The 26060-nt window shown below is 41.6% G+C and overlaps 1 protein-coding gene across 8 annotated transcripts in view; it reads right to left on the bottom strand.

Annotated features, from left to right (window-relative positions):
* The window catches only part of LOC144025068 (RNA binding protein fox-1 homolog 3-like), a 461720-nt gene that overhangs the window by 158319 nt on the left and 277341 nt on the right, over positions 1-26060 (bottom strand). For 7 of the 8 annotated variants that reach the window (XM_077531087.1, XM_077531089.1, XM_077531084.1 and 4 more), the window contains one exon: positions 22215-22324. In XM_077531087.1, coding sequence (XP_077387213.1) covers positions 22215-22324 — 110 coding nt within the window. Of the gene's footprint in view, positions 1-14068; positions 14196-22214; positions 22325-26060 lie in introns of those variants that run through there. The other variant, XM_077531092.1, reaches the window with a different exon arrangement.

Here is a 26060-nt window from a genome sequence, read left to right as displayed (position 1 = left end):
GGAAAAAATATTGTTTTTAAATAAAAATGAATAAGCACTTTATTTTACCTCATTTTTTCACATTTTCACTTGTTGCATAAGCACAAACATAGACAAAGTAACACAGAACAATTCATGTTAAAACACTCTTCAAATATATATTCTTTTGTATTTAGAGCATGATTTACACCCCACCATTTTATTGCATGCACCAAGCATGTTATACATTTTTCTGTCCACATGATGGCGTAGTCGAGGAAATGAATCATCTTGAAGCCCCTACGTGTGTGTGAAGCATTTCACTGCAGGGCTTCATTGCTTTACGGGGCTTCATTTTGCCATCACTAGTCGTGACACTGTACGCCCACGCCAACCTCTGAAAATATATATTTTTTAAACGACCGCACCAATAATTAGTACTTTGTGAATGAATGACGTCGTTTTCGTCCTGTCTGCTCTGTACAGTTTAATGGCGCTCTAAACGCTTACTCTCGATCCAACCTCGCTTTCTGATAATATCATCTTTCTCGCAACTGTTACTATAACAACCATGTTCTTGGCGCAAATCCATTGCCATGTGTGGTAAATCAGGTGCACATTTGCTCCAAGCTGTCAGTTTTGTGGGCGTGTTTGCGCTGGTATATGATTAGAGTAATATCCTTAGTGAATAGGTGGGTAACTGGGCGCAGACTGCGGGTGCAGTTGTGGTGCAATATTTCTCGCTATTACCGGCCGCAGCGCATTCTTAGTGAATATGCCCCTCAATGTTTACTTAAAGGGATCGTTCGGATTTTTTAACATGAATCTCAATTTGATCCTCACCTCCCGTGTGTGCGATCAGCACTGACTTCTTTCTGACAGCGTTCTGTGACACGCGTTCTGGTTCGGCGTTGGACGAGAGGAAAATAGTCCAGCAAGCTGGCTGGGGTCTCGGAAATAAAGCGTTTTTCTTCTAAAAACTATTTGTTTTCAAAAGCGTGATACATTTCCACCACAATACTCTTTTCTGAATAAAGTCAGACGCCATTACCGCCAGCCACTACTTTTCTGTTCGTTCGTATCACTGCGTGGCGCCCTGTAGACAGCGAATTGACGCACTGCTGCCAGCTGGTCTTTCCGCCTGAAGTTGTTTGCCTTTTCGGCGGAAGTATCAGCTAGCTGGCTGCAGTGCGTCGGTTAGCGCTCTACAGGGCGCCACGCAGTGATACGAACAGAAAAGTAGTGGCTGGCGGTAATGGCGTCTGACTTTATTCAGAAAAGAGTATTGTGGTGGAAATGTATCACGCTTTTGAGAACAAAAAGTTTTTAGAAGAAAAACGCTTTATTCCCGAGACCCCAGCCAGCTTGCTGGACTATTTTCCTCTCGTCCAACGCCGGACCAGAACTGGTGTCCCCGAACGCTGTCAGGGGTAAGTCAGTGTTGATCGCACACACGGGAGGTGAGGATCAAATTGAGATTCATGTTAAAAAAGCCGAACGATCCCTTTAATGTTAAGCAAGACACTATATAAGCGGGGAACTGAATAATACACACAAGTCACAGTTCTATGTTTCCTGAATGGCATTAAACAGGAAAATAATTCAATGATTAAATGAATTAAAAGCACACTAATATATTACGTTAGTGTACATGCATAGTGTACTTAGTGTACAACGTGCATTATAATGTACGTTAAGCATTTCAACATGTCAAATTATAGAAATGTCTCTCTTCCGAGTAGTTTACTTGTTTTGAGCACTTCTAAAATTGAACACATTAACTGAGTAAATCTTAAGTATTAATTTAATTTAAAAAATATTTCAACATTTGCCGTAATCGCATTACACAGAAAGCACATTGTAGCACAATGAAGTTTGCCTTATGTTTTTAATTAACTGTGAATAACTGGGAAAAAAGTAAATATAATTATGAAACCCAGGTAATATTTACAAGGGCAAAAAGTTATTTTTAACAGTGTGTCGGATATGAAAAAGTGCTAAGGAGCCATCCCTAAAATCTGTTGTTTGTTTTTTTTTTTATTATTATGATCAATATGAGTAATAACATAATACATGATTGAAGCTGTGCTTGATAAATGTAATGAGTGTAACATTACGCAACAAAAACAAATTCAAGAAAGAATGTCGATGACTAATGCTCAGTGTTGCCAAATGCATGTTGAAATGCTTTGATACTGTTATTGATATTCTAGTGTGAGTCATCGCCTATAGACGACAGCACCATAATGCGTATTGTAAAGAAGAAAACAGCATTTAAGTCTTCCTGTACACAAGCTTGATCTCCTTAATCTCCAAATGGCTTCCAGTTATTAAAGCGCTAATTCAGCGGATTAAAGGATCCATGAGAACACAATCCCCTTTTCCTTCCTCAGCCGGACACGCTGAAGGTGGCGTAAATATTAATTAAGCACGTGTTGTGCGTATAGACGTGCCTATACATTGCCCGGCCTCCATCTCCGTTGTCTCCCGGAGTCCCATCGCCGTCCTGGTGTGACATCTGCGCCGTTTGCACGTTTGCTTTGTGCAGCTGCTCATTCCCCATTCACGACAACACTTTGCGGGTAAACAAACATCTAAAAAACACGACATTTCCATTTTTGCCGAGGAATAACGACGTGCGTCTTGCTTCCCAGGTTAAGACGTGCTTCCCGGCGTCTCTTTTTATCGTCTGCACAGGCTTTTCATTTCCACCGTGTTGCGCGCGGCGCATCCTGCATTCGCCATACAACATTAAGCCCGCCGCTAATAACACTGGAGGCCGCGCAAAGTGCTGATGGCGGGAGTTTGTCGCCGCGTCCTCCGCTCAATGAAAAGTTAAACGATGAAGCCGTCTATTCTCCATTTTAATAACATCCGGCTGTATTTTAAGCATTTAAAAGAGGAACGGCGCCATTAGGAAAATGAAACTGCTTGATGGGAAACAGGACATTGACATTGAAATCTCACCAGTAACCATCGACATTGTGTTAGGAAAAAAAAAAAAAAAAAAATGTTCCATTACTATATAAATCACATACTACAGGACTGTCTCCGAAAATTAGAATATTGTGATAAAGTCCATTATTTTCTGTAATGCAATTACTTAAGCAAAAATGCCATACATTTTGGATTCATGACAAATCAACTGAAATATTGCAAGCCTTTTATTGTTTTAATATTGCTGATTATGGCATTTTCTTTTTAACTTGGTCTGAGGAAATATTCTAATAATTTGAGATAGTATATTTGAGTTTTCTTAAGCTGTAAGCCATAATCAGCAATATTAATAAAAGGCTTGCAATTTCAGTTGATTTGTTGATTTTGCTCATTTAATTTCATTACAGAAAATAATGGACTTTATCACAATATTCTAATTTTGGTTTGGCTTATTCATTTTTTTCCCTTTCTGACACATTAGAGCTTACATCAATCACATCACATCATTTGCAACATTGACATCCGAAAGAAGGGCTGACGGGTAGAAGCCGAGGCTTATTCGAGACCCGTCCCCATCGACCCATTACAACACATCAGTCATATACATTATTTAGAATAGTCATTGATTATTATCGTTACCCATCCCATACTGTCCCAGGAGCAAGTACAGATGTGTCCTTCCTCAACAGATGCGTCCTTAAATTAATGAAAGAGTCCTGTATAAATCACATTTCAAACATTAACATTATAACATTAACATTATATTATTATTATATTTTTAATAATGTTATTATTATAACATTAACATTGTAAGTACAGTACATTACTGTAAGTTATGTAATATTTATTATTATTATTATTATTATTATTGTTATTATTGTTGTTGTTGTTGTATGTGTTGTTTCTGAACCTTCTCACTTTTTTGCCATGCAATAACTCCCTCATAATTCTTCCGATTTACACCGTTCAAATTAGTGTTGTCACAATACCAACATTTTGGTATCGGTTCCAGTACCAGCATGTAGTTCGATACATTTCGATACTTTTGGGTACTTTTCCCAAATCAAGACTACACAAATGTCATGAAAGACTTTTTTTTTTTTTTTTTCCTAATTTACATAGTTGGTCATTCAGACAGAACTGAAAATATTGCGACTCTACGTTGTATTAGGAAGGTTTGAGGCTGGCTATATGATTAATGCTGAATGCCTCTCTTTAGAGTGTCACCTAGTCACAATAATTTAATGCAATAGTAGCAATAATAACAAGGTAGCAAAAGTTAGTAATAACACAGTCAACGGCAACAAAGAACGATGGGAAAGCCTCCTCCGATTACTGTTGCTGTCATAAGATGACCTTTGACCCCTTTTTCAGGTGTCAGGCCACAGATGTAAATAAGAATTTTGTTTTTAATTTGTTTTGCCTGACTAGGTAAAGGTTAAATAAAGTTAGCGTCAGTCCCCTAAGTAGTGCACTGGAAGTGGCATGAATACATTTTCAAAATAAGAGGAATAACAGGAAGTGCCATGTTAGTTGCCTTAATCTTGATGAATTTCAAACATTTGATAAATGTGCCTGACAAATGTACCTAATATACGCATAATGTACATGCAATGTTTCAATATTGTTTGGATTTTTTTTCCCTTGTGATATGCCAGAATGCACTTGTGAGGGGGGAGGGGCAGAGCAAAGCAATTTGAGCTGTGACAAGTGTCGCAGGATTACAATTTAATTCCTGATAGCTTCTCTGGTAACGCTTTAATTCACTACCTGCGCCGCATCGCTTCCATTCTAATCTCATTACGCTGTGATGCTGGATGCCGTCCTCTAATTGAGCAATGCCTCACATTCATTATTGTGCCCATTATTAAATTAATGAACTTAATGGACTTCTTTCACAAATTGCAAAAGACCCCCGGCAACCACCTTTTTACAGATGAAGAAAAAAAAAAAAAATCAAGAGGAAGCGTGCGGCCAATTAAGACGACCGCTGTGACGCTTCATCACCTTCTCGTCGTCATCTTCCTCTGAAAATCTCCAGCAGGGCCACATGCTAAGACTCACTTTTCAATGTGAACTCAACATAAACGGAGAAATGCACAGCATAAATGATGCGTTTTCATCGACCTGGCCCAAAAAAGTGATCTCATAGTATGCAGCTAACCGTTAAGTCAGTTATGTAACATTTCTGTAACCTAAGTGTTATCATTGTGTCACCATTTGTAACGTACATGTTCATCAGCAAATGAACAGTACGTTGTGTTAACATAATTCATGTAATGGTGCAATGAAATGTGTAAGAGTTTCAGTGTTATGCTTCCTTAAGTGATGTCATAATAATGTCACACTTCTTTGTGTTACATAAACACATTTTTGTCAGTTAAGTGCTATCACAGTTTATGTAATGGCACATTACACTAAATAAAGTCATGCTAATGCTATGTTGTGTTAGAGTAAGTTTTCCTTTTTCCATTGGAAGATGGGAAAGCGCGATCATGGCCACCTCGCCATCGTGGTCGCCTTCCACTGGAAAGAAGCTTAAAGACTCACATTTGAATGTTGAAGTGAGCCCGGGCTGAATAATATATGACATAGATTTGGTGAAAGCAGATCTTTGCTGGCAGATGAAAGCGCGGCATCTGCATAAGTGAGCGAGCAGGCGAGCGGGCGGCCGATCGATACGTCTCCCAGCTCAAATGGCGAGTCCTGATAAGGCTATTGAGTTTTCTTTTAATTAAAAAGCACGCGAGAGCGCGCGCTGTCAAATAGTGTGAGCTCACGGGCGACCCAGACGAGGAAGACGAGGTCCCGCCGCGTTTTTTTTTTTTTTTTTTTTTTGCGCTGCGGTGGCAGAAAACGCTCGGCATCAATCAGCGGTGCGGCGACATTTATTTTCTTGTTGGGAGGCTTTTCTCTTTTTTCTTTGCCGTATAAAACCTGTAATTACGTGTCGTTAATCAGCTATAAAACTATCAGAAGCACCCGAGCAAGCGCATGAATATTTGATGGTCATCAATAAACAATGAGTTTGTTTTGCAAACTAACTTTCATCCTGACGTTTAGCCACTGCGCATCCGTCGGCGGGAGGAAAAAAGCGGAAGAAAAGTCATTCCCGTGGGAGAGAAACCAAGTGCGTCTTGACGTCTTCACGTCGTGGCAAGAATGACGGCTAAGCTTTCACATGTTGTCTTGTTGATTACTGAATGACGTCGCACCTTCAAAGTAGAACTCCAGAGTCCTCTCACCCTCAACAACCCTGGCGTAAAACCCTCATTTGAATCCTTATCTGACAGACTTGAAACCCTATTTGAAAACCTGACTCTAGCTTGAAAGCCTCATTGAAAATTGAAGACCTGACTTGAAACCCCACTTTTGGAGCCTTGATTCAAACAAGAGACATACATAAAATGCAGTGTTTGACTTATTTGCTTCGTTGGGTTTTACAGATATTGAGGATTTGATGTCTTTTGTGATGTAATGAAGTATCAGAATCCCCCTATGCACTGCTGTATATTGTCTTAGTGTGTTGGTGGGCGGGGGGTGCATTTCTCAACAGCCGAGGGTCAATCAGAGGCGGGCGTCTTTTCCGCTGAGGATGAACATACGTCGCGTGTGAGCATTTGTTATTGGGGGCGCGGTGTTTGCTCTCATGCATGTTTCATGCTCAACCTGCCGCATGTTTGCCGGCAACAGGACGGTCAGAGGGTCCGCCCGCTCGAAGGATGACTAGAAAGAGAAATATTCATCACAAGACCACTGAGGTCCGCTGTTAAATAATTCCCAGTGAAAAGGACGGTGAATGTCACACGCTTGTCATTTTAGAGAATAAGTCGAGAAATACCAAAAGCTTTTGCCTTTTATACAAAACACATTTTGCGTTTTTTTTCTTTAGTGATTTTGGATTTTGAAAGATCTAACATGATTCATACGTTCATCTTTATTTTTCAATCAATTACCCAAAATGAAGAGAATTCTGCAGGCGTCACAACAAAGTGGAGTGGAATTAGTATTGGTCAACAGTTGTGACAGTGGCAACACATTTCGACAATGGATGGTATTGAGGAGGAGGAGAAGATGCTAAGCTAATTGAGACGAGCTAAAGGCTCATTCATGCTATATGTGGCTTGGTATGAAACTCGGCCAAAACAGAGGTACGCCTACTAGCAAGCTGCAGCTGAGCAAGCCATCTTTCAAAGTTGTGACTAGTGTTTGTCGTCAAGAGCACACCAACCGAGAACAAGACATTATCCAGACTAGAGAGTATCAAGACAAGACTTTTGGAGGTCAAGACCAAGATCAAACAAAAATCACACACACAAGAAATAATAAAAGAATAAAATGACCAGTATCTTTTTTTCCCCCATTACGTTTGATACATAAAGCACCAACTGTAAACAAATGCGTAGAAATATGTCCCATTGATTGTGTCTAAAGTCCAACCCATTTTTTGGCGTAATGAGAATGAATATTTCCCACTGCATAAGAACCTCCCAAGTAACACCTTGGGGGTTCAACTAATACCTGACATGTTCATTGTTTCTTTTTCTGTTACCGTGCTGTTGACAATGCTGCACAAGCTAACTTTGGTTGTAATATTGGGCGCACTTGGAAATACACTTGAAGTCACTGCAATACACTGAGAGCCCAAATGTTCTAAGAGGCAAAGTGTGCTCCGCTCCCATTAATTTGCAAACGCACTGGTGTGTTGTAGCAAGACTACTACTTGTGTTTTGTTTACAACTCGGCTCAGTAGTAAGCAACTCACTAGCCCACACAGCTAGCTAACATCAACGTTAGCCAGCCAACAAACACCACCTTAGGAAAGTCCGCAAACCCTCTAGCGCCACTAAATTGCAAACTTGCAAGGGGAAAAAAATAACCATCCAGCCATCATTCAGGCTGTCCATCCATGGATGGTTCACATGGTTTGTCCATCTCTCTATCCATGGATGAATCACATGGACCTGCAGACCATCGAATAAAACTAAATTAATAATCGTCCATCCGCCAGTCAGGCTGTTCGTCCATGAGAGAATCACAGGGAGTATCCATCTTTCTGTCAGTCCATCCATCCATCCATCCATCCATGAATGAATCACATTGACCGACCGACTGTCCATCCGTCCATCCGTATTCCATTTAGGCTGTCCGTCCACGGAGGAATCACATTGACCGTCCAATCTGTCAAGTCATGTCCATGTGATTTAGCCCTCAAGCTATAGTCTAAACTGAAGCTGTAACTTCACTTTGAAGTCATCTGAGAACTGGCAGCGCCTTGCAGGGTGGCAGCCGACCGCTGGTGGATGAATGTGTGCGAGAATGGGTGAATTGCAATGCAAAGCTCTTTGAGCACCATGTGGTGCAGGAAGTGCTACATAAGATCAGTTATCCATTTACAGGAAATACAGGAATGTTCCATGCAGATGTAGTGCTTCACAATGGAAAGATAAACTATCCAAACAAGAACTAACACAATGAACCACAGAGCACAAAGGCCCTTCCCTTCGTCAAAGCTCTGCTATCAATCACCACCAGTCTATCTGATCCGAGACTGTGCTATCAAACACCCAGCTCCTGTTTAGTCTATCTGATCTGAGGGTACGGTATCAAACGCCACGGTTCCGTTCGGTCTATCTGATCTTTGCCGTGCGCCTGCTGCCGCCGCGTCGGGATGCTTCACTCATGTTCTGCTGGGACGGGAAGTGTGTGAGATGAGTGAGAGCTGAGGCCAGCTGCTTGTTGTCTTGCGTCAGCTCAACAAGAAGAAGACGAAGAAGACGAAGACGTTTTCAGGCCAGCGCGGCTAAATTACAAACAAAACCAAAAGCGTGTTTTCCTGCATCGCAACACGCACACACACAAAAAAAGCCCTGTCTTGTTTTTAGCTCTCAGTGAGCTATTTTTAGACACCACACGTCAGGAATTCTGGGACAAAAAAAATAAAAAATGTTCGTGCTCCACTTGACGAGAGAGAAATCCGTCACAACGCTGACGAGACAAAACAAGCGTAACGGACTTCAAACAATCACGTCAAATAATGACCTGATTCACGCAATAAGGCGCTAACACTAGCACAGCTATCATATTCACTTGAAAGCCTAAATTGAAACCTGAACTCCGATTTGAAAACATTAACTTTGAAGCCTTAACCCTGGTACGAATCTCTAATTTGAGACCCTAACTCTTGCTATAGAAACCTCATTTGAAATCCTAATCCTATCTTGAATCCCTCATTACAATCCCTTACCCAAAACTTTAACACTGACTTTCAATCCTAACTCCAGTTTGAAACATAAAATTGAGATTTTCATTCTGTCTTGAAGCCATTATTAGAAACCGTCTTCAAACCCTAGTTTAAAACCCAAACTTTGGTTTGAACCCCTTATATAAAGCCCTGGAATGGTAACCCTTAACCCATGTCTGGAATTAAAATTTGAGAGACAAAATCTGGTTTGAAACACTAGCCCAGGACTTAAAACATTTTTACACTCTAACCCTTACCAGAAATCCTTATCTGACTATCATTGCTTTAACTCTTAATATCAAACTGCCTCTCTCTCTCTCTCAGCATCAAGGGTTAGCTACAATTTTTTGTCTCCCATCTCAGTCCGGAGTTTAGCGTCACAAACCCGAAGCCTTTCTCGGCAGTGGCAAGATGTCAGCTGTTAACGGCTTGGGAGCCCCGCGGACACGTTGCGGTAGCAGCGCAGTCGTCCAATCCCACATCATTACGGCGCAGAGGCCATCCGATAGGGCGTGATTACTTCGCCGAGGCCTTTATTGTGTCGGTTGGAGGCGTTAAACGGCGACCCTCAAGTCGCATCTGGATAATGACTTCGGCGGGACTTGACGATGACTTTCCCCACCAGGCTGACCATGTGTGTACCGAGGCGCTAATGATAGCGGTGGCAATAAGGCTTTTACTGCAATAAGGCTATTACTGCACACACGCACGCGCACACGCGTTCACACCCTCTCTACAATAAACACATTCCTGATTTCCCAAGCGGAAATGTTGTCCACCTCGCCCTGACTTGAAGCCATGTTTTGAAACCCAAACACTAGCTTGAAAGCCTCATTTGAAAACCGGAATTCTGACTTGAATCCCGAACATTTGTTTGAAACCCGAAATCGGGCTTGAAACTGTATTTGAAAACTTAATGCTGTTTTAAAACCCTAATCGTGGCTTACAACTCTAATTTGAAACCCTGATTCAAAAGCTTTTTTGTTTTAATAATTAATTTATTTTTCCTTTATGTCATTGTCACAGCTTCCATCACAACAGTTTCCAACATAACATAATCATTACATCAGGAAAAAAAAAAAAAAAAAAAAAAAAAAAAGGACGGGACAACAATATATTTAAGCCACATCAATGATCAAGATCTTTATTTGAAACCCTAACCCGTGATTAAAAATCAAGTTTGGCACCCTAACCATCTTGTGGAAAAACTATACCTAACCCTTGATTGGAAGCCTACTTTGGTACCTCAAACTGTCTTGAATCTATAATCCTTAAGTCACATTTCAATACCTGACCCTTATGTAAAACCCTGAAACAGGCTTTAAACCATACTTGAAAATGCTAACCCTCGTCTGAAATCTTCATTTGGAACATTAACATTACTTGAAACCCTAACCCTCATGAAAAACTAATTTGAACCCCCCCTTCCCTGTCTTAAAACCCTAATGCTTGACGGAAACGCTACTTTGAAACTCTAATTGTGTCTTTCAAAACATTGGTTTTAAAACCCAAATGTTTGAACCCCAACTTAAAAGCCTTATTGGCAAAATCACAGCAATTCTGAGCCTTTTATTTACAAACCACACTGAAACATTCAGAAGATTTCCCGTGCGGGTTGTTCAACGATTACCTGCGTAAACATTCAACATCAAACAATTAAAACGAAGAAAGCATCAAAATTTGCCAGGATGTGAAAGGAAATATTTTGTGTAGAAAACTTCAAGCCTTAATATTTTACGAATTATTTTTATTTTTGTCAGCATTGCAAAATGGCATCAATGAAAAAAAAAAATTAAAAAGATGCAAAAATAGCAAGTTGCCTAAAATCAAATCAAAACATGAGTGGCTCGTAAGCGCTGCTTAGACATGGTTGCCATGGCAACAAGGGCCCACAGTGAGCCCGAGGGGAGTTGGGGAGCCGCCGTTAATGGGCCGTCGTTTCCATTTTCTTACACAACACCAGGCAAGCCTAACATAACAATGTCGAGAAACCCTCATTTGAAAATTCACCCCTTCTTTTAAACCTTAATTTGAAACCATCATCCTAGTTCCAAACCCTAACCATTATAGAAACCCTGACTTGAAACCCTAACCCTGGTTTGAAAATGTAAATTGAAACTTTAACCGTGTCTAGAAATTGTAACAACTTGAAAACTTGAACAGAATTTTACACCCAGACCTCATTTTAAAACCCTAACTTGGAATTGAAACCCTATTTTAATTCAAATCATAATCCTGTCTTTTTTTTGTAAAATTGTAACTCAAACCCCAAACTGTGACTTGAAACCCTAATTTAAAAACTCAAGCATCGTTTGACAATTAAACACCAAACTTGAAACCCTAACAATTGATTAAATCTCGAGCCCATACATCCTACCTTGAAACTTTCATCCCAATTACAAATCCACATCCGGGATTGAAGCCCTAATTTAAAGTCACAACAAAGCCTTAAAGCATTAATTTGAAACCAGTTATCCGAGTTTTAAACCTCATCTAGGATTGAAATACTCATTAAATGCCTAACCCTGGCTTTGATCAGAATAAGAAACCCCAACCAATCTGAACACCTGATTTGAGACACTTGTTTGAAATTCCTAATTGTTAAACTTCAATTCTGTCTAAATTGAAACCCTAACCCTCATTTGAAACCTTAATTTGAGACCCAGATTTTTGGTTGAAATTTGAAACACTAAATCAAATTTAAAACCAAAACCCAACTCAAAAATAGGACTTTATTCCTGTTTTTTTCCCTAAAAAAAAATACAAAAGAAACACAACATGTTAGGAATTATTGCATATTTTTGTGCAGACCCACAAGCTCCAAGAGGTTTGGGGGACCCCTCTTTGAGAACCACAGTTCTCGAAGGCTTTGCCCCACCGTCACCATTCGCTTGACGTAGCGTGAAGCGACGTCCGCTAACAAACCGCCGCGCCGTTTCGAAGTGGCCGCTTCTTGTTCGCCGACGGCTGCCGGTTTCCGTTTTTCCAGCAATGCAACATTAACGCGGGTCCAAAGCGCTCCACGCCAGCCGCTCCGGCCATAAAAACTGACGCTCCTCGCCACGCCGCATGCATCCCTGCTCTCCATTACCCGCACCTCCATCGCACCGTCTGCACCCGGTGCTTTTCAATTATTCATGACAGTGAGGACAGAAGCGCACACTCCACTCGGAGCCTCTTCTTCTTCTTCCGTGGCAGTGATGATATACCAGGACACGCCGCCTGCACTTCCGACAGTTACCACAAGGCCTGCCTGGGTCGGCGGGGCCCTGGGGGAGGGCGGCGGCCCAGGTGAGTAACCTGGATGTCTTTGAACGCGCATCCGTCTCCATCAGCCGGCAACTGGGGCTTGTAAACTGAAGCTAATGGCCCCGTGGAAGAACATCTGTCCACTGAATAAATATTCTAATGAGGTACAGGTGATGCTCACCACCTGCAGGAGGCACTCACAAACTCCTTTTAGCTTCCGTACATATTAAAGTTCCTGTCCTTTTAAAACAACTGTTTGAAACTTTACCTCATTGATGCTAACTAGTCCATATTCTATTCTAAATGGTAGTAACATTCTAGTTCAAAATTGACATGTTTGCTTGGCTTTAGTTGACACCAACTGTCTTTGAGCCAATTGCCGGTAACTAGCCTCTTAGTCCACCTTTGAAATACTAAAAGTTTCTTTCATATCTAGTACAAGAATTGCCACAAACAGTATTCCTGCATATGACCAACTTTTAGCCCACAAGTGCAAACTAGCCTCTTAACATAGCCCAATGGTATTCGATTCCACGAAAAATGACGCTGAAATTCTGTTAATGAATGCATTCTCATCACTTTAGGATTGGATAGGATGCTAGGATCAATACATTATATTAAACAAAACACACATTGTCCAAATTCCAAGACAGTCACCAAAAAAAAAAAAAAAAAAAAAAAGAATTTGGTTCATGAATGCCATGTTTAGGTCCCCATATTCCTGAAAGTTTGTATTTGCAAGTGTGTTGGACTCACAAACAAAATCCACTTCACCAAACGGCATAAAATAACAATTTGTTCCTGATTTAAATGGAGATTATCATTCTGGGTTGGAGGCTACACACCTTCACACTATAGGAAACTTTGCACCAGGCTATACTGGACTTGTTATCGTCACCATTAATACAATTGTCCTTTTAAACAAAGATGAGCTTACTTCAGGTTTTTCCATGTTTAAATATTGATACATCCCCAAGATATAAAAGTGTAGAATTCTATGAACAATTCACAGCTGATCCAAATGAAGAATGTTGGCCTTGGTGGAAGCCTCAAAGTAAACCGCTTACCGACTACTTTAGGTGCCTAATACCAGAGCTGTTTCCAAAATTCAACTTGTAGAAACTGCAAACACAAATATGTGAGGACAGTATAGCGCCTCAATTTTTTGACGACGCACAACTGTATCAATCTAAATGAGTGTGTTATCTTGGTGGAGGCCGATAAGTACATCCACAAACCACTACTTTAGTACACCAACTACCAGAAAAGAAATTCATAATTTTGTCTCATGAAAGTTTTTGTGGGAAACTGCCGTCATTGTCTTGGGAGGGGGAGGAAGGTACACCGGGCAACTGAAACGGTAAACTTCTTCTTACACACAAATTTGATATTACTTCAAGTCTGCCCCTCTTCCAAAATGGTGCACCCACCCCTTCGCCTCGGAGTCTGCGTTAACGACGACTACCAACAGTTGAAAAACATTTCAGCTTAGCAGTGGCACCCAAAATGACAATGATTTAAAAATGATTAAAAAGCAATTAAAGGTAAGGAGCTACCAAAAGAAATTAGAAGAATTCCCCCGACATAGTCATCATCATCAGACTCTTCATCCTACGCCAGAATAGCCGAGACTGCATGCCGGGAAAGTTTCCGCTCTTATTGTGAGGCCTCATCACTCACCCAAAAGTACATCATCATGGCTGGGCAGGACGGTAGACGCGGGCGAGCGAGGGCCAAGCGGAGGGACCGGTCGGTGCGGCCGGCGCGGCGCCTGGTTTTCGACTGGCGCTGATCCGCTGAGGCAGCCCTCCCTTCTCCCTGGCTCAGGGGGGGCTTGACTTGAGCTGCCCCCCACCTCCTCCCACTACCACTTCGCCCCCACCCACCAACACCAGCACCTCACTCTTCTTCTAATGTGTCTCTCACTGCTTCTTCTTCATTTTTTAAGCCCCCCTCCTCCCTGGCACTTTCTCATGAGGAGAAAGCGATGGAACCCCTCTTTTCTTTTGACGCGCCCTCCCTCCCTCGCTTCCCCTACCCCCTGCCGCCAGTACCCCCTCCTGGGCCATCTCTTATTGAGGCTCAACTGGAGTATGCGCCTGACAGCTGCTTGCGAGTGTTCCTCTGCCACCACCGCCGCCCACCGCCGGGAGACGGCGCTGTGAAATTTAACGTCCCGGGAAGGATTCAGAGCGGTGGGTTTAGGGGACTGGCTCGAAGGGGGAGTAAGGTATGTGTTGATGTTGGAGGATTAAGTTGAAGGAAGAGAAGAGTACGATGAAGAACGAGCGCCGCGGGGTCCCGCCAGGTTGCCACAATCAGAAGCCGACAAAGTGTTTGGGTATGCCGCTATACCACCGCAGCGCGCTTTGCCGTCTTTTCTCTGCTAAGAAATGAAGGAGCTGGGGGGTGCTGCTGCCTCCTCCTCCTCCTCCTCTTCTTCTTCTTCTTCTTGGCTGTAACAATACGCCTGCCTCAGCGATTCTCCAAACGTATCATCAATACACCACTGCGAGGGGGGCGGGGGCGGCGGAGCATTAACCCCGCGGCAAGCTCCGGTGGTTTCCGCGGTGTCCCCCCCACACCCCCTTCCCCATTTCTTCCCCCTTCTTCCAATCACAGGCCTCCTGCGGGATGAGCTCATTTTATCCCGGGAGGACGCCCCGACAACATTTGGCCGCCTGAGAGAATGTGATGCCCGTGCCACACTAATTTCCGCGTCACAAGCAAAGTGCCATGAAAAGGCAAGTGGGGGGGCTTTGAATACCAGGGGTGGGCAAAGTATGATCAGCGGGCATCATACGGGCAGCTCCGTACGTCGAGAGTCCTATGTTATTTGTTGCATTAATTTAGTCATGTTTACCCCTGTAGAATTGGTTCATTAAAATGTATTTACTCATGTTTTATTCATTTATTTCATTAGAAGTATATTGAATATATTATGCATAGGTAAAATAAAAAGAGTAAAATAGAAATTTACATCAAAAATCGATTTAGAATAAATTTAAACTGTTTAAAATATGCATTGATGTGAAAACTAAAAGAATACATTTGCAATGCCATGTTAACCACTCTATTATGTCTGTACTATAAATAAACTGAGGTAGGTAGTTCATTTAAGTTAGTTAGTTAGTAAGTTAGTTAGTTAGTTAGTTAGTTAATTTAAAGTTACAAAAACTTACTTTTTGTAACAAGGACAAAATGCAGATGTTAAAAACCCCATTTGGTTTTATAATGAGTAATTCATTTTGTTAAAAAAAATGTTTTAAAAAAATGTAATCCAATCAAAATCGAATCAGGGCTTGAATGAATTGTTACATCTCTAACATTTTGACATATCCATTTAAATATGTTTGAATCAAAAACTTTCGCATTCACTTTGTGAAATAATAATTTAATATTAATCTATAAATATTGTAAATGATAATATAGTACATACAACATTTTTTAATTTATTATAAATAATGTATTGCAAATGAGAAAATGAAATTATTCAAAGTTTAATATTTTCTTACAAAAATATTGCAAATAAATTAATACCTAAAGATACATTTAAAAAAATTTAGTTTTTGTAAAATGTAAAAATATTGTATAATATTGTAAAATATTTTTTAAATTAACCATATTAAACTCTTACATTGTAGCAAATGCAATCTCAATATTTATCAAATGAATTTACATATACACTCAACATTTATAAAATATAATTTAGATAAATAATGTTAATTTATTGCAAGCTATGGGAATTGGGAATTATTTTACTCTAATCAAAGTATTACTTAGTTGATTATAATGCTATTAATGATCAATAATACATTTAAAGTGAGAATTTTCAGGTACATATTTATGTATGTAAAAGGCTTGAAAAAACATTTTCTTTGAGGAGCAGTTTTGCTCATCAATGACTTCATTTGAGGAGCAACTTTCCAACTTTGATGAGCAATTTTTTTGCAGGTTAATCCCAGGGACCTGAAGCAAGGGTTTTATTAAACAAAACTATGACACTTTAAGAAGAATAAACAACTGATTCCCTTTTTATATATTCAACATTTTTAAATTCTTAAATTCACATTGTGAATATGAACAAACTATTTTATTCTCTAGAAACACTTTCAAGTGGGCAATTTCAAATAAATATGAATTTCAGTTCAAACTGTGTTTCTAAATGGGTTCTATGGTCATTTATCAAAGCAAAATTGATTTATAAAAATACATTATGTCATGCGATTTTGAGAATATTTATCGTGCAGATCTCAAAAATCAAAATCAAAACTCAGAACTGTATTTTAAAAACAAACGTATACAAGTGATGTTGTAAATATTCAATATATGCAAATATACTTTTAATCTTTTTTGCTACATCTCTCGGGTGACATATGCCATAACAAAATAATTAATTTCTGGTCCTATGCTATTTGTGTGCAATTATTTTGTATAACTTTCTCTCCAGACACCTATAAAATTGCCTTCTGTTTTTGCTGTTCAAATTTGGATATGTTCCACTATAGCGCAGTTCCTGTGAAAAGTGTACTTGATCACCTAAACACTTTATTGAGGTGTTTCACAATTACATGTCAATCTTTGGTTAACTTAGAATTCAGCATGGCTTCTCTGTCTTCTATTAAATACTCCTTGTCATTCTTTCATAAGAAAGGTTTTGGTCAGAAGCTCGTTGCTAGCTAGCTAGCTGGTGTGGCATAGCACCAAGTTAGCTTGCCCCGGCTGCCAAGTCTCATGCATAGGGGATGTTAGTGCATTGCGTCAACGTTAACGGGCATGTGTCCAGCCCAGCCCAGTCTTCGTCATTCAAAAAAATTTGTCAAGCTCAGTTTTGGTATTCAGTGTGTTTTAATGAAGCGGAAAATGCTCATTTCGACTTGCAAACTGCAATAAAAAAACACTTATTTCGAGCCTTGACTGTACGTATTTATGCACACATTTATGTACGTATGTTTTTGTGTCAACCCATGACTGTCCATTTTAAAAATCCATTGTGGCACTTGAGTACTCTAAACTGCCGTCTTATCTTGGTGTTTCGTGTCAGTGTGAAAATCAATGCTGGGATTTGGATCCCCAGCCTTACGAGGCTCTGCAACGCCACAACAATCCCACAAAAAGAAGCGCTAGCGGGATGACATCTCTCGTCAGCGGACGCATCACAATGCAGCTTTGCCATTTCATCCACAACACGCACATAAACACATGCATTGTGGTCCGGGTCCAGCCTGGATTTACATGAGCAATCAGCAAGTGGGAAGCGGCGGCGGGCAGCGGCACTGCGCCATCAATCTCTGAAGGGAAATAAAAATGAAATGCACTTCTCGGGCACGCCAGATTAAGGTTGGCGCTTTTATCAAACACTGAAGTCTATTTCAAGTCGCACTCATAAATAAGTGAGGCTGCGAAAGAGTGGGTGCTGAAAGAGGGGGTTGAAAAAAAAACAACGAGGTCTCGACACAGAGGACACTCCACAGCACCGTGGGATTAGGGAAAAAAAAAAAACATTGAGCATTGCAGTGAGCGTTGCAAAATCCGCTAGTATCCGGGAATCTCCCTCAAATAAAGGAATTCCATATTGGAGTGGGTACATTCCCGGACCATTTGGACTTGCGAGCGTGGTCTCGACTTACCCTTGAGAGTGGCGCATCCATTATGAAGATAAAGCTTTCAAGCAGGAAGTGAGCTCTTCCTGCCTAAAATGCCCGACTCTCCCACGGGGGGCCTAGACGCTGGATCATTTTTTTCCTCGACATTTCACCACAATCTTGCCTCTATTTGGAATTCTGCCGATGTTTGGCAACTGTCTTTCATCCTTGAGTCTTGGACTATGACTCTTTTGGGTATGGTTCAACGTGCACATCCACATGTGGGAATTAAGACCTGTTTATATTGGGAAGAGGCTAGAATTCAACTTCCTAATTGTTGACAGTAATATATCTGAGCTTGAAGTCCAGCCCACTTAAATCATTAACCGTAAACCATTTTCAGGAATATCTTAAACGTACACATCTCTGGATGGGAATTAAGACACATCTCTGTGCAGGAGCCACATGAAAATCCAAGTCCCCAAAATTCTGAAAGTATCCTGTACGAAAATGTCTACTCCTTTTTCAGTATAATCATTCTTTTACTTGGAATACCACCCCACTTTCAAGAACAGACTTCTCTTTTTCAAGCCCTCACACTCCCAGTGGAATTGGCTTGGCAGGAAAATCCATACTCCCAATTCCTGTGAGCATTTAAATTTATCTGAAGTTTTTGCCTAAAATGTCCCACAACAATCTTTCATTCACTAGCAAGGAACATTTCTGTATTTCTCCCAAACAAATGTTCAATTCCTCTGACATCACATTCATAGGCTGGAAAATACTGTGGAAATGATTTCAACGTACATGTTGTGTACAGATGGCGATTCAGACCAAATTCTATTTGGAGCCAGGTAAAATCGTAGTCCCTAATTTCCAATGCTATAACTGTTATGTTCTGAGGCTGGATCCCAAAAGCGCAGACACAAATAAGATTTTAACTCTTTATTCGCATAACATCGAGAGGCGTAGAAAAAACTTGACTAAACGAGAAACAATGAGAATGCATCGAGCTCCAGTCCAATGATGGTGCTGTTTTGTTTTCTCTTCATAACAATCTCGCACAGACTCTCAACTGAACTTTCCTGAATGGCGAATGTTCTCAAGTCCATTGAAGTGATTAGAGGACATATGTGGCATACATAAGAATGTGTGTGAATGATCAGAACCAGTACGACCTCTCCCTTAGTTTGAGCCCAGAAAAATCCTTGCGTAAGCAAGGGTCAATTGGGACAAACACAATTAGCATTCAGGCTAGGTAACCGCTGACTGCAAACTGTAAAGACTGTAAAGGGTGTAGCATGTACTCTACAGGAAAACAAAAACAAAAAAAAACATGCGGCATTTTACGCGCTGACACCGCAAGACATGATTAAACATCGTTTGTAAGCATATCGCTAAGCTGTACACATCAAATCGCCCATCTGCTGATTTTTTGGTGGGGCAACATAACTGTAGCGTATGTCTATGGCGCGAAATGCCTACCCGTCTCTCATGCACACATGCACGCATACACATACACGCACATGCAGTTAATAATGCAGGGTTTACATCTAGGCGATCTGAGCACCCACCATGTGTTATACCACCACCCTCGGGTACCCACGCAGCAGGGTTGCGCAGTAATTAGCGGGCTGGACGGCGGCTGCGATACCACCGGAGGGCACACCCGGTGTGCTAACACGAGGACTCGGCCCCGTCGCGGCAGGTCGGCACCCTGTTAAGGGGCTGCGGCTTGTCTTCTGGTTTAGACAAGCAACTTCACAGAGCACGGGAGGTGATTACGCCCTTTGCCGTACAAGCTTGAACTGGCAAGCCCTATATTTTGACTTTCAGCCAACATAAGCAGCTTTTTGTGAGACGGTTTCTGAAAGTATGACTATGGAGCCTAAAAGTTGAAAAATATGGCCGAAGGTTAAGACAAGTTTTGGAGTTTGGATCATGTCAAGTGTGCAGCTCGTGTCGCTGGTTAGAGATAGAGTTAGAGATTTGGTTGTACACGATCCCCAAATGCAAGTCACCAGACTTTATTTCAGCCAACATACGGAGCTTTTTGTGACACTTTTTTTTTTCTGCTTTAGAAAGTCGTACAATTTCCATTTGAACAAAATTTCGGGTAAATGTTATTACAAGTTTTAGATCGGGAGCCACCAGTATCTCGAGACTTCATTTCAGCCATTATCGGAAGCCATTTGTGATACATTTCTGACACCTGTGGCCCCAAGAGCTTGACTTTAGAGTTTGAGTACAAGATGGGCCTAAAGATCGAACAGGTTTGTACAATTTTTAATTCAAAAAATTTGATTCATTCAATATGCTCATATGAGCATATTTTACAGCTCAGCGATGCAAACAAGGCACGTCAGCAACATTGGCATTCTTGGTCTTTGTATATGTTTTTTTTGGAAAAGTACGACAAAGGGCAAAACATGTTCAATTTGAAGTTAAATTACCGAAACAAAATTTCCATTGAAAATATGGCACCAGTTTTTAATTTCAAACTGTCAACAAGTGTGACATCATTCAGTTCAGCCAGCCATTTCACCCTTTGGCTTTTTGAGACATTTTCTAAAAGCCCAACATTATGTCAATAAAGGGGCCTATTCACTAAAGGTTTGCGTCGCCTTTGCACGGCGCTAACTGGTAAAAATGGAGCAATCCGGGTGCGCCCAATTCACTAAACATGCCCAGATGGGCAAATCCGTCACTAAGTGCGCTGCCAATCAGATTGCGTCACGGTGCACCAGTGTTATTTGAGCGTATGTAAATTAGGTAATTTGCATACATTTGACGCAAAATATGCCCACCTCAATGCAAATGAGACTTATTGTTATGCAGTGTCTAATTCACTAACGCCAGCACAAATAGCTACACAGAGTTTGCGTGACGCAAATAACGTTTTTGGAAAGCATGTATTAACCTGCCGCAACCTCGATCCCGGGATCATGACAGCAGTGCATGTGGCACGGTGCACGTCACTTTACTGATCACGCAGAGAGGAGAGAGCGACGGAGCGAGAGAGCGAGAGAGCGAGAGAGAGAGAGAGAGAGAGAGAGAGAGAGAGAGAGAGAGAGAGAGAGAGAGAGAGAGAGGAATTTTCTTTGTCGGACACATAACGTAACCCGGGCTGATCGGCAATGGCGGGGAGGCATTTTATGATCAATTTTACGTGCCAGATGCATACTGTACGCCCACGCTAACCTCTGAAAATATATTATTAAAAAACGACCGCACCAATAATTTGTACTTTGTGAATGAATGACGTTGTTTTCGTCCTGTCTGCTCTGTACAGTTTAATGGAGCTCTAAACGCTTACTCTCGGTCCAACCTCGCTTTCTGATAATGTCATCTTTTTCGCAACTGTTACTATAACAACCATGTTCTTGGCGCAAATCCATTGCCATGTGTGGTAAATCAGGTGCAAATTTGCTCCAAGCTGTCAGTTTTGTGGGCGTGTTTGCGTCGGTATGTGATTCGAGCAATATCCTTAGTGAATAGGTGGGTAACTGGGCGCAGACTGCGGGTGCAGTTGTGGTGCAAAATGTCGAGCATGATGGCAGCGCATCGCAATCAACTTTGTTTCAGCCAGCATCAAAATATTGCTTTGTGACACATTTCCATAAAGAACACGTTTTGTTTTTCCTACTTAATAGGACTCTCAACATTGATCATCTTATTGTGAACAAACAAATTTGATTTGTATCTTGTGTGTGTGCGTGGGGGCGGGGGTGCATGCGTACATATGGGCGTCGCCAGGGTAAAGACATGGTCAGCCTCTGACATGAAGCGCTCATCAAACAAGGCTTCACATTGGACATTTATGCCATCACGGGAATGATCTTGTTTAAGGTAACCCAATTAGGTGTGACCCCGGCGCACCAATCAGCACTAATTCCCACCTCGTAAATGTTTAAATCGATCGTAAACATTGATGCAAACTAGGCGGTGGTGGTGGATGGGTGGGGGTTCGGGGGGCGCAATTAACAGCCCTGGAAGCCGTCCTGATCTGGAACCTTCTCTGCCACCGAAGCGTTATTTCTTCCACTGCTCCGTTGTTAATTAGAACCTTGTCATTTTTTTTTCAGTGCTAAGCAACATTTAAATGTCAGCAATTATAAAGTCCCAACCAGCGTAACGGGGTAACATGAGCTTCCCAAAGCACGCATTTGGCTTCTCCTACACAAACCAGTTAGACTTCCAAGCCTGCAGAGGGCGCCACTGAGGTTGGGACGTTGACTCACCAGTCTCGTGAAGAGCGGCACTCCCAGATGCCACAAGTGCTCGTTGAGCAGTCCGCTGTACACCACGTTCCCGAAGACGCCGATGCTTCCCGACTTGCACAACGCGTTACCTGGCCAAACACAAACACAAAATGGTGTCACACATTTGCCGTGGCGACATCATGAGTTGCGGTTTCCATGATGCGCCAGGATCCAGAGCTCCTTTGTTGATCCGTGTGTTTCTTTTCTGGTATTAGGAAAAATGAGTTAGCTTCACGGACCTTATGTGACTTTTAACTCATTCACTCCCAGCCATTTTCCCAGAAGCAATCCCGTTCGCTCTCGGCTGTTTTACTGGATTTTCACTGATCTTGCAAGGCCCACAGAATATTGTGTTCTATTGCTATAAAAGCATGGAACCTATCAAAAGAAAGATTAAAGTCTCTTCTTTTATCAGGAAAAAAAGTATGTTTCTATCTGTTTCTCTTTTGCAGCAATTAGCATTACAAGAGAGCTAAGTTTCATCAGTTTTCACAAATCTATTTAAAATTGTAAGTAATTGAGCTTTTTTTCTACATGGCTCTGGTTGATCTCATTTGCTCTGCTGCCACCTGCTGGCCGTTTGTGTAATAACTACCATTTCTGCAACCGTTCTTTGCAGTTGAGAGGCTGCATCAAAGCCTTCTGTATGCTCTTGCATAAAAAAACAAAAAAACAAAAAAACGTAGAAATACGTCTTTGGGACACTTAGAGCATTAAAAAAACGTATTTTTACGTTATTTAGTGTTTAAATTAGTTGATTTGACTTTTGGTTTCACCATTGTGCCATGGGCAAATTGTGCGTTCCAATTGTGGGATTGTAAATTATTGTGATTACACAAAATTAGGATTGTGTCACGGCCATGCACAACACATTGAGTCCTGATTTCGCTTTCTGGAAATGTAATGAACCCAACAACACAGGACGTAGTGTCTGCCTGCCGTTTCAAACAATTGATGCGACTTCCCACAATTAGATAATTAGATGACACAAGCAGCATACGTCTGGTGCGACGCGTAAAAGAGTCGTCTGACAGATTTCTTTCAACATGACAGGGCAGGAAAAGCAAGTGTTGGGTGTTAAACTCCACACTGCGGTTTTGACTTTTCCGCTATCCCCTTTCACGCAGGCAGCATGCCGCCTCAGTTACAAACACACACACGTACGCACACGCCTACACACAGTGAGGGAGTAGTGTGATGTAGCGAGCAGTGCAGCAGTAGAGACAAGGCGTCGTAATTTGTGCACAAAAGCGCACGGATGGAAGTGGGGGGGTGGAAGGAGGGGGAGGAGCCAACAAGCAGCACATGCATTATTTACCAAGGGGGAAAAAAAAAAAAAAAAAAAAAAAAAAAAAAAGAGAGAGAAAGGCACCATTAAAATGTCAGCAGTGCTCCGGGCAGAGCAGCCGAGGAGGCGGAGCGGGAGCGGGCCGGCTGGCCGGGGTGAGCGCTGCGCCCGTCGCCGTTATTAATGGGCCGCTACGGAGCCGCATGGCTGGCGCCAGAGTGTACGTCAAAGCGGGAGCCGGCGCCCCCTATTGGAACAAACGTGCCCGAAGAGGAAGGAACGGAGCAGAGATGAAGCACAAAACCACAAACATGCAAAAACTGGTCAAGGACCACTTTATATCCACCATGGAAGTAAGGTTTCAAGCCTGGGGTAAGGTTTCAAATAACAGTTTAGATTTAAAAGTAGGGTTTTAAGGAAGGGTTAGGGTTTTGAAGAAGTGTTTCAACTCCAGGTTAGGATTATGAAGTAGGGTTTCAAGCTAAGGTTAAGGTTTATGAGCTTTTCTCCGCTGTCGGTTGTTCTCTCGTCTGCGCATTTGACAGCAGCCAGGAGTTTAGCACATTCATTATTCAGTGTGTGATTAAAATGTGTCTAAGGGGGTGTGTGCGTGTGTATGGCAGCGGTAGAGGAATGCTTCAACTTCAGCTACTCTTCTGCAGGGTCAAGATGGCCAATCAAATGAGATGTCAATCAAATTAAATGTGCATCTTGTGTAAGTCCGAATTACATCACTTAAAACCGTAACATGTCAGAAACATGCAGTTCAGTATAGGATCTGATTATACATGGGAAGGATTTCAAAGTTGGGTTTCAAGACAGTGTTACGGTATCAAGCAAGGTTTGGGTGAGTAAGGCTTTCAAAATGAGGGTTTCAAAGATGGATTAGGGTTTTGAGACAGAATTAGACTTCTAAAGAAAGGTGAGAAATTAGGGCTTCAAGTTAATGCTTCAAAGTTGGGTTTTCAGAAATGGTTACAGTTTTGAGTTTGGGTTTTAAATCGGGCTGGGGTTTCAAAGTAGGGTTTCAAACCTGGATTATGGTTTTCAACAAGGGTTAAAGTTTAAAATTCGGGCTTTAAGACAGGGTTGGGGTTTCCAAGCAGGGTTTTCAGAATGGGCTAAGAGTTCCAATGATGGTTAGCGTTTCAAGGATTTCAAACAGATTATGGTTTTAAATCAGGATGAGGGTCTGAAAACTGGATTTCTATACAGGGTCAGACTTCCCAGTACAAGCAGGGTTTCTGATAAGGCATTCAGTTAATGTTTCATTGTACGGTTTTAAGCAAGAGTTCTTCGAATTAGGATTCAAAATTGAAGCTTGAAGGGTTTCCAACTAGGGTTGGGCTGGGGTTTCAAAGTAGGGTTTCAAACCTGGATTATGGTTTTCAACAAGGGTTAAAGTTTAAAATTCGGGCTTTAAGACAGGGTTGGGGTTTCCAAGCAGGGTTTTCAGAATGGGCTAAGAGTTCCAATGATGGTTAGCGTTTCAAGGATTTCAAACAGATTATGGTTTTAAATCAGGATGAGGGTCTGAAAACTGGATTTCTATACAGGGTCAGACTTCCCAGTACAAGCAGGGTTTCTGATAAGGCATTCAGTTAATGTTTCATTGTACGGTTTTAAGCAAGAGTTCTTCGAATTAGGATTCAAAATTGAAGCTTGAAGGGTTTCCAACTAGGGTTAGGTTTCAAAAGGAGTTCAAACCAGGGTTCAAATGTCTAAGTACGGTTTCCAGACTGGGTTAAGTTTAAGGAAGGGTTGCAGTTTCATCCAAGCCAATGTTTGGGTTTTAAAGTAGGGTTTCAAGATGTTGATAGAGATGCAAAAAAGTGTTAGGGTTTCAAATTAGATAATGAAGACATGGCTAGGCTTTCAAACAAGAGTGTGGGTATGAAGGTGGGGCTTCAAGCATTTCATGTGTGTAGTCCAAAAAGTTTTGATGCGATTTGTGGCTAAAGCAGGAGGCACAATGCTGCAACGCAATAAGGAAAACAACACTTTTAATAATTCAGGTGCTCTGAGAGCGGGGGGGTGGTGTATTGGGGGGGTGGGGGTATTGGGCGTGTGTGTGGGTGTGTGTGGGTGTGTGTGTGTGCGTCTGAAATCTTAAAGTAGTGGCGAACGCCTCATTTAGCCGCTGCTGCTCCGCATTATTAAAGTTGTATTGAACCCCCTCCTGGGTCTTTCCCTTTTTTCGCCCTTCTTTCTCCTCTCTCCTTACATTTGACTTTCCAACACATTTTATGACAGAGTTATGGTTTCAAAGTTGGGTTTCAAGGTTAGGTTAGGGTACCCAACAAGGGTTGGGCTTTTAAATTAGGGTGTCTTGGGTTAATGTTTCAAGACAGGTTTGGACTTCTAAACTAGGGTTAATGTTTTCAATGAGGGTTGCAAGTCGTGTTGTTTTTCCGATACCGTTTTTTGGCCCCCGATAACGATTCCAATAACCAGCTTTGCAGTATCGGCCGATACCGATACCATACCGATACCTAAGGTTTTTTTCCCCTTAACTTGAAAAAGCTGTCCTGCCATTG

Source organism: Festucalex cinctus, chromosome 1, assembly GCF_051991245.1.
Source record: "Festucalex cinctus isolate MCC-2025b chromosome 1, RoL_Fcin_1.0, whole genome shotgun sequence".
Taxonomy (NCBI): Eukaryota; Metazoa; Chordata; class Actinopteri; order Syngnathiformes; family Syngnathidae; genus Festucalex; species Festucalex cinctus.
Note: the sequence above shows the minus strand (reverse complement) of the source record. Positions and strands in the feature narration are given on the sequence as shown.